This window comes from Moschus berezovskii, chromosome 13 (assembly GCF_049115385.1).
Source record: "Moschus berezovskii isolate FMDL1 chromosome 13, NW_MosBer_1.0, whole genome shotgun sequence".
Lineage (NCBI taxonomy): Eukaryota > Metazoa > Chordata > Mammalia > Artiodactyla > Moschidae > Moschus > Moschus berezovskii.
The window spans coordinates 38,231,703-38,245,826 of record NC_142472.1 but is presented as its reverse complement, the minus strand read 5'-3'; the positions used below and the strand labels follow the sequence as shown (position 1 = coordinate 38,245,826).

The 14,124-nt window shown below is 37.8% G+C and overlaps 1 protein-coding gene across 3 annotated transcripts in view; it reads right to left on the bottom strand.

Annotated features, from left to right (window-relative positions):
• KLF12 (KLF transcription factor 12) overlaps positions 1-14,124 on the bottom strand; it is a 555,324-nt gene that overhangs the window by 138,136 nt on the left and 403,064 nt on the right. For all 3 annotated transcript variants that reach the window (XM_055426457.2, XM_055426460.2, XM_055426459.2), the window contains one exon: positions 11,410-11,545. In XM_055426457.2, coding sequence (XP_055282432.1) covers positions 11,410-11,545 — 136 coding nt within the window. The remainder of the gene's footprint in view (positions 1-11,409; positions 11,546-14,124) is intronic.

The window sequence follows — 14,124 nt, the reverse complement described above, 5'->3', positions numbered from 1 at the left end:
TGCGACTTCACAGACTGGTGCCCACCAGGCCCCTGTGTCCATGGAATTCTCCAGGCAAGAATACTGGAGTGGGGAGCCATTCCTTTCTCCAGGGGATGTTCCTTACCCAGGGATTAGGACCCAGGTCTCCTGCACTGCAGGTACTGGGAAGCCACAATTGAAGGACAACAAAACAGGAAGAAAGAAACCTTAAGACAAACCTTAGGATACTCCATGCAGCCTTCCCTGCTTATTACTCCAGACTTCTTGTTACACTAGAAAAATAATTCCATGTTTAAGCTTTCTTGTAACATGTATTTTTACTTGAAACCAAAAGCAACATTAACCAATATTTGAAAGGATATATGAATAGGCAGGTAAACATAATTTTATTCACAGTATCAAAAAAGATTCAAACTTGTTCCCAGAAATATTATTTGACTCAATCTAATATTAGGAATTAAGTTGATGAAATGATCACTTTAGTCAGAATACATAATTAGCTTTAAATTAAGTCAAAACTTCAGTTTTTTTATATATTAATTTTCTTTTCCACAAGTAAGGGTAAAATAACACTAATAATATGTCAGCAAATTGTGAAACTACACTTTGACAGAATTAATTTTATCTTAGATTGGAGTTCCTTCTCCTGTGAAAATAATTTTTCTAAAGATTAATCAGAAATTGCCTCAAAATTTCCTGGCATTATTACTATACTAACTGCACATGGTTTGGGATTTAATTGTTAGGATAAGGCATAATGCATAATGTACTAGATTACAATCTAGTGGCAACTCTTAAGTTTGTGACTGTTAAAGAAGATGGTACAATATCGCGGTCAAATGCCATCCTGCTAAGATTCTATCTGATCCAAGCTATCTATTTCTATCTATGTCAGATTTTTCTCTATAGCAGCAGGTTCTCCATGAAAACGTACCCATTAATTTTCTACTTCCATTTGATGCATGTAAGTAAATGTATTCAATGAGATTCACGTGTGGGAAAGTGCTATAAAGTGAAGGAAAATTATGGCATGATGGCAATAACTCATGAAGAGTAAGAAGAAGAGAGAGTATCTAGAGCATTTGACTGAAAATGGAAGAGGTTATAGCCTGGTGGATTGAGTTAATTTCAAATATATTACAGTATGGTTTTCTATCATGTGTACTCTCTCTGACTGTATTAATAAATGAAAGAGTGATGAATAGTTCTGGGAACTTCTAGAGAAACTTATTAATATTTCAACATAATCATTGAGTATCTATGTCAACACACATCAAAAATGCATGAGAAATGACTACCTATACTTACTAGTTACACTCATTAGGAATATATGGATGAGAAATATAAATGGCATACACAAACTTGCAAAGCAATTATAGGTAGAACATATAGAAAGTAAAAAGCTACAAAAAGATCTCACACAGAGAAGCAGGTCAAACAACTAACAGCAAATTAATACTTGCCATCGGTTTTGAGTATACTGCATGACCACATGAAATACCGTTTTATTTTAAATTATGAGTCATTTCAGCAATTACTAGCAAAAATAAGTAGCCACTCTTCAAATTAAAGTGGCTGACTCATTCTATCTATGATATAACTTTGAAATCTCTAACTTTAAAAATAAATATAAAAACAAAAGGTTTGGCTTTAAAAAGCTTGATTTCTATATATTTTTAAATTGATTATCTAGAAGTAATAAATTCACATTAAAATGAGGCATGAGCGCTTAAAAACCAAATCAACAGTTAACAATAATTTCCAAGTGGTTACAAAAGCTAAACAAATAATCTGTTTATATCTGTAGTATATACCAAAAGATGGTGTTCAGTTCAGTTGGGGTGGGGGAAGGTTAAACTCATTGTTTAGCATTACACGTGGAGTATCAAATGCCTGCCACAGAGATGAGATGTTAATCAGTCTCGTAACAGCAACATCTGTGTAGAAGCTTCCATATATGATATCTTTTATTTTCTTTGCTATTTTTCCTCTTGTTTTGCTCATTTGTTTCTGTACTTTCTGGCATTTCTAGAACAAATTGCATTACTTGTATTCTCTTTCTCTCTCTCTCTTTTTTGACCGCATCACATGGCTTGTAGGATCTCAGTTCCTCGACCAGGGATTGAACCTGGGCCCCTTCCATGAAAAAAGCACAGAGTCCTAAATACTGGGCTGCCAGGGGATTCTGGTGCCTTGTACTTTATTTTACTTTTGAGTGATCAAAAAGATTCATACATAAAAATTCTTAGGGTAAGTTCTCACTTGAAACAACAGCTGCATCATTTCTAGGGAAAAAGGCTAATGGTTCCTAGATGATGTAGTAACAATATATCTTTTAAAAACTCTCTAGGATAATAAATATTTTTGACTCATCGGGGATATAAATTAGATTGGAAGAACCCAGCCAAAAAGAAGTAACTTGAAAGTAATGAAGTGTTTTGAAAGAAAAATTGTTTTGCATTTTTGTTTATGGACTTCCGTTTTGGTTAAATAACTGCAGATGCCTTTGGGAAAAAAAAAGAACTTTAATCACAGCATAGAGGGAAAAGTATGAGTAGATACTAGAGATTCAGTCCTGGCTCCCTCACCCTAGGGAAGTGATGCTAGAACAGTTAGCATCTACAGAACTCAGTTTCTTCTGCAAAATTAAGGAATTCTAATTCATGTTCTGTAGTTGGTCAGTGAGTCTGCTTACTCACTCCAGAATATTCCTGCCTTAGAATCTGTTCACTTGTTATTTCCTCTGCCTGGAGGGCTGTTCCTTCAGATAACCTAGTAAATTGACCTAATATCTCTTTAGGGTTCTCCTAACGTATAACCTTATCAGAATTCTTCAAATGCCTTATATGAAATTATAAATGCTGTCTACCACCTCCACCCTACCCAGTACCCATATCTGTTTCCCTTACTTCCATAGCACTTCCCTTCTTCAGAGGGGTGTGTATGTTGCATGCACTTGTGTGCACATGCTCAGTCATATCCAACTCTTCGTGATCTCATGTATGGTAACTTGCCACACTCCTCTGTCCACATGATTTCCAAGGCAAGATTACTGGAGTGGGGTGCCATTTCCTTCTCTAAAGGATCTTTCCAATCCAGGGATTTAACCCACATCTCCTGCATTGGCAGGTGGATTCTTTACCACTGAGCCACCAGTGAAGCTCTCTTCAGAGGTATTATTCACTTACTGTCTGTGTTCTCTCACTTCCTTCACTAGAATATAAGCACCACAAAATCAGTGATCTGTCTATTTTATTCGATGTTGTTCTAGTGTATAAAAATGTCCCTTGCCAGGCACTGTGCTACCAGCCCTGGAGATACAAGGAGGACATGTTATCCATCCTTTGAACAGCTCAATATATGGGAGAGTCTCATATGAATGGACACAGGGGTGTCTATACATACACACAGATGTACATACATGCAGATATATAAAGCTCTTTATATGTATCTTTAGACCACAAGCTCCTGTGTCTAACTGTGGAAGCTGTGGGCAGCTAGGTAGCACCATTCATAGAAATGGCACCCTTTGGGATGCACAGTGTTCAACCTGCACCACCATACTCAGCTTCCTTGAGACTGAAATGTGTAAGACACAAAGTTGATGATGCCATTCCCATTTAAAATCTATTGATGTTTCTCCATTGTCTACAGAATAAAGTCATCATTCCTGATCAGGTCCCTACACACCTCCCGAAGCAGTTTCACCTCCCAGCTCTTCATCACACTCAGCTCCATGCCAGTCACTGTGAACTTGTGCAACCCGACTACATGTCTCTCCTCTACTCTGGATGAGCTATGTGTCCTTTCCTTTCCTCCTTCATGCTTTCATCCCTTTGGGCTTTAATTTGCCGCATGTAAGTTTATTCTGAGCTTCTTGTGATAAGGTACTGTGAATCAGTCATCCTGTATCTCCAGCAGGTAACTCAGAGTTGAATAAATGAATTAATTATTCGCCAAATGAAGACATGACTTAATTTGCTAATTCACAAAACAGTTCAAATATCAAATTATTATAAAAACTGATCACACTTTTTTTTTTTAAGTGAAAGAGGGACCAACAGGATCTCATCAAAGCAGATAAAAGTGTTGGTATAAGAGTACAGGCTTCATTTTTATTAAACAGCCAGGGATTGAGTTACTCAAGTGATCATTATCTTTTTTTTTTTTAAATCTTGCAAGAATGTTGGGTTGATGAAGGCTAAGTGCACACTTTAGACATTATCTATATTCATTCACAAAAAATCAGGAGCGTTTTTGACCTACCTTAGAAGAAGAGCAACATAAAAGTGTTTATTTCCTTGGCAAGACAGTGAATGCCTCTCAGATTTACCCATCAGCAGCAGCCCTCATCAGCCATGATGTCTATCATTAATCTGTTAGGGAGCTAGCTTTCACCTACAGAACTGAACCAAAGCTATTTCTCTGGTAAGACACGATGTGGGACTTTGAAGGTGTTCCAAACACATTATGGGCTTCCCAGGTGGCATTAGTGGTGAAGAACCCACCTGTCAATGCAGGAGATGTGGGGTCAATTCCTGGGCAGGCTATAATAGTCCATAGGGTTGCAAAGAGTCAGACGTGACTGAAGCGATTTATCATGCACACACACAAAAACAATAGGCTTATTAAATAAAAATATAGCTTTGTATAATGAGACAAGAATTTGGGAAATATTTAAAACAAAAGAACTGAAATTATTTGACATACTGAGCTCTGTGGCTAGTCTCTGGGCACAATCAGCTCAGTTGGGTTCGTTCTAATCAGCAGATAACAGAAAAGTCATGGCCAATGCCTTCAAATTCTTCAGCTGAAGAAGCAAAATTAGATGACACAGTACCATCTCAGCTCTTGAACAAACTTCTCCTTTTATAGACTGACAGAAAGCAATTCTAAAAAGGATGTTCATTTTGGAAATGTCAGCACATGTGTTTATACTGAAATAATCATTTCTTAAAATAATAGCAACAGTGTTACATAAAGAACACTCTAATATATTTGTATTTTATTTATTTACATATCAATATAATATTATGTGTGATTCACTAAGTGGAATACCTACCTTTTTAAGAACCATTTCTGAAAAGGCATGTGATTGAATTATCTCCCCCTTAAGTGACAGCTGCTCAGTCATGCCTGACTCTTTGTGAACCCCATGGACTGTAGCCCTCCAGACTACTCTGTCTATGGTATTCTCCAGACAAGAATACTGGAGTTGGTAGCCATTCCCTTCTCCAGGGGATGTTCCTGATCCAGAGATTGAACCGGAGTCTCCTACACTGCAGGCCGATTCTTTACCATCTGAGCCACCAGGGAGTCCCCAGCTCCCCTTACGTTAGTGAGTAACAGTGAGTTTAAAAATGAAATAAAAATCAGAAATTATTTCATAAAAGTTGTATTCTTATTGGGATTCGAGGCTCAAAAAAACTGTGTGAATTTTAGATAGCTATGGTTTAGAGATTTTAAAGCCACAGCATAAAAACAGGAGCTGTCTTCATAAAGGAATCTGGGTTTATAGTCAGATAAACTTTGATTTCAAAATGAGCTCTGCAAATTACCAGCTGTAGGACCTCTGGAGACAGACTAAACCTCTCTGGGCTTCCTTTTCTTTATTTGTGCATAAAAAAGGGAGCATAGGGCAAATTAAATGAAAACTATATGAGTTTTCATAGAATCTGCCTGAAACTAGGCAGCCAGTGTCTTCCCACGTGGCTGAGTGGTAAAGAATCTGCCTGCCAACGCAGGAGACTTAAGAGTTGCGGGTTCCATCCCTGGGTAGGAAAGATCCCCTAGAGAAGGAAATGGCAACCCATTCCAGTATTCTCGCCTGGAAAATTCCATGGACAGAGGAGCCTGGGGGGCTATAGTCCATGGGGTCACAGAGAATTGGACATGACTGAGCATGCACACACTCACAGGCAGTGAGTAACAGCTTTTCCTTCCTCTTATCTGTAGGACTGTTCTCTACAATCATTTAAAAGACATTAACCCAGTTAGATACAAGGAAATTGAGAAATAAAAATCAAGAATTTTAAAATAAGGACAATGAGAAACACACAATCCCCATCACAAACCTACCAGACTTCTGACTTTTCTTTGACCATCAGATGCAACTTTCTACATTAAGAACCATGATGTCTGAACCAGTGACAGAATCTGAAGGAAGTAACAGGACAGCTAACTTGCCGCCATATCTGTTCTTTCAAAGAGCAGCTAAGTGAACATGTAACAAAGATATACGACTTCATTTCCAGAATTCACAAATTGTTTTGGTTTGAGAAGTAGGGCACTTGACACAAGCAATATAGTAAAAACAAGGGGGAAGAAAGGGGAAGGGGAAGAAAGCAGTGTTTTAATTAGCTTAAATGTAATCGACAAGGAGCCATTTAAAAGAATATCCTTTTACCAGGTGCAGATTTTAGGGATGCTAACTAAAGCAAAAAGCTGCTACTGCTACTAATTTATGTTGCTTTTTTTTTCCCCACCCTCTGAGAGTTATATCAAGATCGGACAGGGTAGAGAATTCAGATACCATATGAGTTAAAAAATAACATGCATTTACCAACTCTGCAAAAACTGACCCTGAAACAAACAAGTCACGCTCTTCAACATCTTCATTTGCTTTCCTCACCCTCTGCTCTACCCTTTCCCACTTCACTCTTACCGAAAATATCATGACTAGATCTTTTTCTTTCAGTTTAAGGCTTGTTCCTGGTTGAATAGAAATTCTCTGAGGAAGGCCCTCTTTCAGATATTCATATTCATTTACACTTTAGTTTGAAGGAAGTTGATTATTCTACTAGCATCACCAAATGAGGAGCATGAAGGTTTAGAACTAGAAAGAAGAAAAAGGGGCACATAAATTAGAGGCTCTGGGTAAAAGAGCCAAATTTTACCTATTTAAAAAATACTTCTGCTGAGGGTTAGAGTTAATTATAATAATTTGCTCTAATTATGTGCCTGTACTTCTCTTTTTCCAAACATTTATTTCATAATTATGTTTGTCAAGTAGCTAAGGGTAATGACCCTATTACAGCATCAGAGGGGGAAAAAAAAAAAACCCAGACCAAAGCAAAACAGATGTTCTATGAATTACTGGAAGCCGGCTTTGTCACAATTATTGGATACCTGTCTCTGGCTTAGACAGTGCCTCCACAATTGAAATACAAGAAGGACCTCTCTATGGCCAGCTTTTCCCACTTATCTGAATTCACTGATGCTGAGCTGATAAAGGAGAAGCAAATGAACCAATGAAAACAGTTGAAATGAACAGTTCAAGCACAGTTCAGGAGCCTCTCTATAAAAATCTATTTGATGGAAGTGAACTCGGGTTGCTGTTCAAGCCACCAACCAGTGTTCTTTTTTAAAGACAAGAATAGCTAAACATATTGGGGTGAGGAGAGATGCAACTTTGGCGAACAACTCCTGCGTTTGAAATCAAAGGAAAAATATTAAACTGAAGACTTAGAGGGTTCATTTTAAAAACCAGTAACATGGAAACAAGATTGCTGGGAGAAATATCAATAACCTCAGATATGCAGATGACACCACCCTTATGGCAGAAAGTGAAGAGGAACTCAAAAGCCTCTTGATGAAAGTGAAAGAGGAGAGTGAAAAGGTTGGCTTGAAGCTCAACATTCAGAAAACAAAGATCATGGCATCTGGCCCCATCACTTCATGGGAAATAGATGGAAAAACAGTGGAAACAGTGTCAGACTTTATTTTTTTGGGCTCCAAAATCACTGCGGATGCTGATTGCAGCCATGAAATTAAAAGACGCTTACTCCTTGGAAGGAAAGTGATGACCAACCTTGATAGTATATTGAAAAGCAGAGACATTACTTTGCCAACAAAGGTCCATCTAGTCAAGGCTATGGTTTTTCCCGTGGTCATGTATGGATGTGAGAGTTGGACTGTGAAGAAAGCTGATCACCGAAGGATCGATGCTTTTGAACTGTGGTGTTGGAGAAGACTTTTGAGAGTCCCTTGGACTGCAAGGAGATCCAACCAGTCCATTCTAAAGGAGATCAATCCTGGATGTTCATTGGAGGGACTGATGCTAAAGCTGAAACTCCAATACTTTGGCCACCTCATGTGACGAGTTGACTCACTGGAAAAGACTCTGATGCTGGGAAAGGTCGGGGGTGGGAGGAGAAGGGGACAACAGAGAATAAGATGGCTGGATGGCATCACCGACTCTGTGGACATGAGTCTGGGTGAACTCTGGGAGTTGGTGATGGACAGGGAGGCCTGGCGTGCTGTGATTCATGGGGTCGCAGAGAGTCGGACACGACTGAGCGACTGAACTGAACTGAACATGTATAATACCAAATATTTTAAGACAGCATTTAATAGCATATTAAGGTTTATGCTATGTAAATATAGTATCAAAAAGTGAGCCACCAAATCAAAAATTCAAACTATGGTGATGACTACAGAGGCAAGGCTATGAACCTGAATGTGAAAGGAGACGAAGAAGAGATAAGGTTGGAGAGAGTCATCTTGTGGGTTAGCATCTTGTTTGAAGGACAAGACAAGTTTAATCCCTCTCTGCTTTTCAGTCTTTCCTAGTATCTTCCTACCTCATCTTCCCCCTTTCTTCCTTGACCCTTCCCTGGTGGCCAATGAGGTAAGAACTCTTCCTAAACCAATGGCTTTAATTAGAGAGACAAATGTGTTTTGGTTGCCCAGAGCTTTTAACATGTGCTAGCTCTAATGCACATAAACCCTCGATTTTGTCACCTCTCGACCTACAGACATCCTTCTCACCTCACTCTAAGGAAAGTTCTGAAAGTGCCAGAAATAGAGGCACAGATATCTTTTGAAATCCTCTCGTCTGGTATATGCTGAAACAATGTTCTGTCCTCTTATGATGGGATACATTACTGTATTCAGCATAGTATACTGGAATTTTGCTTGTTTGTTCGTTGTCCAGCTTTTGTGTTAATAGAAGGCATCATGATCCAAAGGCAAATACAAAAAGAAAAAAGAGAAATTAATAGGGAAACAGATACGCACGAAAAATAAAAGAGAAATTAAGAGAACAGAAACACATGTCCACCAAAAGTTAACTCTGGCAGTTTTTGTTTTTTTTTAATTCTCTAACAAGGACTATATATTTATTTGTCTCAGCCTAAAATTTTCCTCAACATATTGTTATAAGTTTTGAAATGTACCTACATTTAAGAGGTCTCTGTAGAACATTCTTTTCACGTCACCTCACAGTATCTTATCACGTCTCAATTTTTACACACACATATTCCTTCTTGAATGATGATTAACTATTGATGGGTCCTGGCATTCTAGGGCTTCCCAAGTGACAGCTCAGTATTCTTTACTAATCGTTTAATGAAAACACTTACATGAATAATGAATCTGGCATTTCCCTAGATACACATGCAACTTTTGAAATAGTAATAAAGGCAGGCATATGCACAGTAGGAGCAAAGTATCGTGGCTTCCAAACGTTTTCGCAAAGCAGATTAGAGAAGTTACGTTGAAAATGAAGCTCCAATTTCTGAGGCTGCTGTTAGAAGTTTCATATTAAAATATACTATTCTATTATCAGCACATAATACTAGAGGCATAAAAAGTCATTACATTTGAGAAGCCAGTACCATTATTTGCTCTATCAGCTCCAAATGGAATAAGCATAACTTAGATTTTAGTAATCACACTGCCAAACCCTAACATCTGAAAATAAAAGAAACACATATCCATAACGTATGTACACACGAATTATGTGTATATTATATGGCACAGAAAAACAAGTGTGATTAAAATGTCTGTGAAATTTATGATTCATCTCAGAACTGAACCTTTACAACAGTCTAATTTTACAGGTGAGAAAATGGAATCCCTGACCTTAAGATTTCGCTCCCACAAAACCACAATTGCTGTGCTGATCACCACACAGATAAACTAAGTTACTACAACCAGTTATTTGAACAATGGGAAAAGAAAGTGTTTTTACACATGTTCAAGTGGAAGAATATGACTGTTAACAGACATTACAGGGCACTCACAGAAAAAGACCTGTTCTGTGAGTCAGAAGTTCTAAACCTTGTCTTATCACCACTTAGAATATGACCTTGGACAAGTCACTGAACTTCTCTGATCCTCAGTGTCTTCAATAGTGATATTAGCATAATGACATTTGCAATCTTTATATTTCCTAGTTGTCACTATATACTATACACCATTACTATTATTGTAACAACTATCTATCATTAGTAATACTACTAATTTTACCCTTCCTTGAGGCTCTCATCTGTCAAAACTTTTCAGTTCAATTTTCATGCCATGTAACCATATCACAGCCTCACAACTGTCCTGCAAGATAAGCAGTCTTTCTTATTACAGATGAAGAAACATCTCAGAGTGGCTAACTTGCCAGATGTCACATGGCTACTAAGAGCTTGAATGTAAATTTGAATCCAAATCTAACTGCAAATTTCATTAGATTCGCAATATAGTTTCCTCAAATATATCTTATATATTTGTGTGTATACACATACCTATATAATGTAAATATATAATACCTAGTGCCTATATAACATGGAGGCATATTATTCATTTTATACACACACACATATACCCACATACAGGCTCTAAGTTCTAAAATGTTCCACTATTTTTTTTTTAAATTTCAAGACCTAATTCATGAAATAGAGTAGCTATTTAGTCAATACTTGGGAAAAAAAATTAATACATGGGAGGTAACCAAGATTATTTCAAGTGTTAATGAACTTTTGTGTCAGCAGTAATAGTGGCTTAATTTAGATCCTCCTCTTCTTTAAGACTATGTTATTAAAAATTATGCTACAGACAAAATACACATGGACTAGTCACGGGTGCAATTCTAGACACCGAATTGACTATGATGAAAAAGCAGCTATATTCAATAAATGAGGGCTAAAATCTAACCCCGTGTTGTAGTTAAAGGAGCAAGAAAGAGCCCTTCAAAAATTACATATGATTTGAGTTTTTCAAAGAGGTAACACATTATCTTCAAAATTTTAAACTTCAAAAACTCTATCCTATATTTTATCCTATCAACACAAGATAATAATGCTTGCCAGGTTTTATTTCTCTTTACTGTTCTATATGAAAATGATAGAGATGATAATTAGATAGTGACATTCAAAAAGAATGTAAAATATTGTATATTTCTTTTCAGATTTGGGAAGGTGTGGGAAGTATTAAAAAAGAAGTCTCATTTCTATTGAAACACAAATATTTAACTACGTAAAACACTCCATGATTCCCCTGATCTCCTCCCAAAGAACACAGGGTGAATGGAAAGATGCTGACACATGTACCCGGTCAGAACTAGAATGACAGGTCTGGGGAAGGAGATGCTGCTGTTTCCATTATCCATTGAACACCTTGGCAATTCTCATTTCATCCTGAGAATGTGATACTTACTCTTGTACTGCTCTGGCTATGGAAAGGGCCGTAGATCCAGTTTCATTAACGCTATCTAAGGTCACATTTGGCAGGTCATCATCATCACTGTCACTTTTACTTTGTCTGGGAGATAGGCCTCGGGGGTCCATTTGTGCTGGGAAAAAAAGGCATATATAATGAATTAAAATTAGTGTGCAGAAAGTTAACCTTGTCCTGGACCAACATCAAGCACGGAATGTCTCTTCTGTGTATGTCACACACATGGCATCCTCTAGAAATCCCAGGAATTAGTGAAAATGACGTATTTTATGGACTGAGCACTCACTGACTCTTTTCCCTTGTTCATCTGATTTATAAAACTGTTATCAGCTCTCGGTAGTTTCAGGGGATGGTTACAGAATAGAATGTATAAAATCCATGACATCGCCAACTTCTGAGTGGTCAGAAGATGATTAGGTAGCTCGTGAGTTATTGTTCTACCTTCTGGCTTCTTCTTGCTTCTGCTGCCAGAGTTCTGGCCATTTTGTTGCATACTAACACTGCCTGGAAGGTGGAGAGCAGAAGGGAGAGGATTCGTTTGCTTATAGCTCTCATCAGCAGCTTAGAGAAGAACAAGGTTTACAAGATTAATATCAAGGTGTAGGTATTTTTCATATCACAGTGAATCCTTGTCTCATAGTTCATTGTTGCTCTAAGTGGAGATCTGAGAGCAGGAAAATAACAGAACTAGCAGCCTGTCATTTTAACTGTATTTACATGTGTTAGACAGTGCCCTTCATCATTATCCTGATCTCATTTTCCAAAAAAGCATTTTCTAGGTAAGATTCTTCTTCACTGCATGCTTGCTGAGGCAAGAAATAGCCCAATGTTCTGACTCTTGTTGATAGAAACCACCAGATCCTTTCAAATGAGAGGGTTACCATCAACATTTAATATATTAATGTATATTTTTCAAAACTGGTTTCACTTCCACATCCTTCTCTTTACGAACAGCTTTAGCAACCACCAACTAGGAATTCCATCAGCCCTCACTTGAAGCACCAAAGAAGCACACCTTCTAAATTGAAAGCACTGTGTTAGCTACACAATTGCATTGCTAAAATACATGATTTCAACTCAGCCAGCTCCAACCAGATTCCTGCTCTTCAAACATGCCCACATAAGACTTCTAAAACCGCTACTAGTTGCAAGGAAGAGCAAAATGAACTTAAAATCATGATTACAATGACATTTGGGTACATTTACAATTTCATTTTTTTCCTTTTTTTTTGTTATTGTGCATCATACATCACAGAGTCGCAGGGAAATGCTGATTTTTCCCATTTTCTTAATCCACAAAAGGTAATTTCTTATGATTTTACCTAATACTGATTATATGACTAGAAAAACTATAGAGAGTTTTGACAGATTTCTAACTAAACTTGGTTAGGAAGGTGCTAGTATCTGTTGAAATATAAGGTGTGAGTATACTTGACATACATTCTGCAAGTATAAACATGCCAAAATGTACTGTGAACAATGGAAGAGTTTAGTAAATGTTGGCTAAATTAAAGAGAAAAATAATAAAACTAAAGTAGTGGTCCTTTGCTGAGGACTTATCTGGCCCCACAAGTGACATCTGACAATATCTAGAGACACAGTGATTCATCCAACTTGAAGGAAGGGAGATGCTACTGGTACCCAGTAGGCAGATGCAAAGGATACTGTTAGATCTAATACAGTATTCAGGACAGTCATGGCCCCAAGACAAAGAGCCAGTCTAAAATATCAACAGCACCAGGCTGAGAAACTTTGATCTAGATATTTAAGAGTTTGGACAGAAAGGTATCACATCTAATAACTTTCAAATGCATAACTATGTCCTAGTTTCAAAGTCTCTAGCAAAGAAATCAAATCATACATTGGAGTATCCATCTTTTCTGGGTCTATCCTCAAATAAAACAATTCACTGTCACGTGACTCATCACTGGTCACTTCCACCAATACAGCCCTCACTTTCTTGAACACCAGGAATTACGCAATGATGCACATTAAGTTCTTGAATGCTGTCTTCATACCACATGGTGAGACAAAGACTGTTTCTTTTCCATTTGATCTCTAGAGAAGAGTCCCTAGCAGAGGGGATTGGAGAAACTCTTTGTAGAGGAAAGTAACCAATTTCACAACCACCTAATAACATACAGCTACTCAGGCATTTGGTCATTCCAAAGGCACTGAAGGCATTAGATCATTTAAGATTTATTTTGGCTCCAGGCAATAGAAACTGGCTCAGGCTGCTTTATATTAAATGAATGCGCAAGCATGCTAAGTCCCTTCAGTCGTGTCCAATTCTTTGAGAACCTATGAACTGTAGCCTACCAGGCTCCTCTGTCCATGGGGTTTTTCCTAGGCAAGAATACTAGAGTGAGTTGCCATGCCTTCCTCCATGGGAATGTTTCTGACCCAGGGATTGAACCTCTGTCTCTTAAGTCTCCCACATTGGCAGGTGGATTCTTTACCACTGTGCCACCTGGGGAGCCCCTGGAATGATACTGAGCAGCTCACAGAAAGGAAGGTAAAGACGCACAGGCAGCACTCAAGTAGCCCTAGGGATGATACAGACAGATCAACCAGAAATTCACAGATAAGTCTCCTGCTGTGCAAACCCATTACAAAATGATTCCTTTAACACTCGTTCATAACTGCTAAAATTAGTCAAGAAATTTAGTATCAGATTCATTGTGTGGTCTTCCA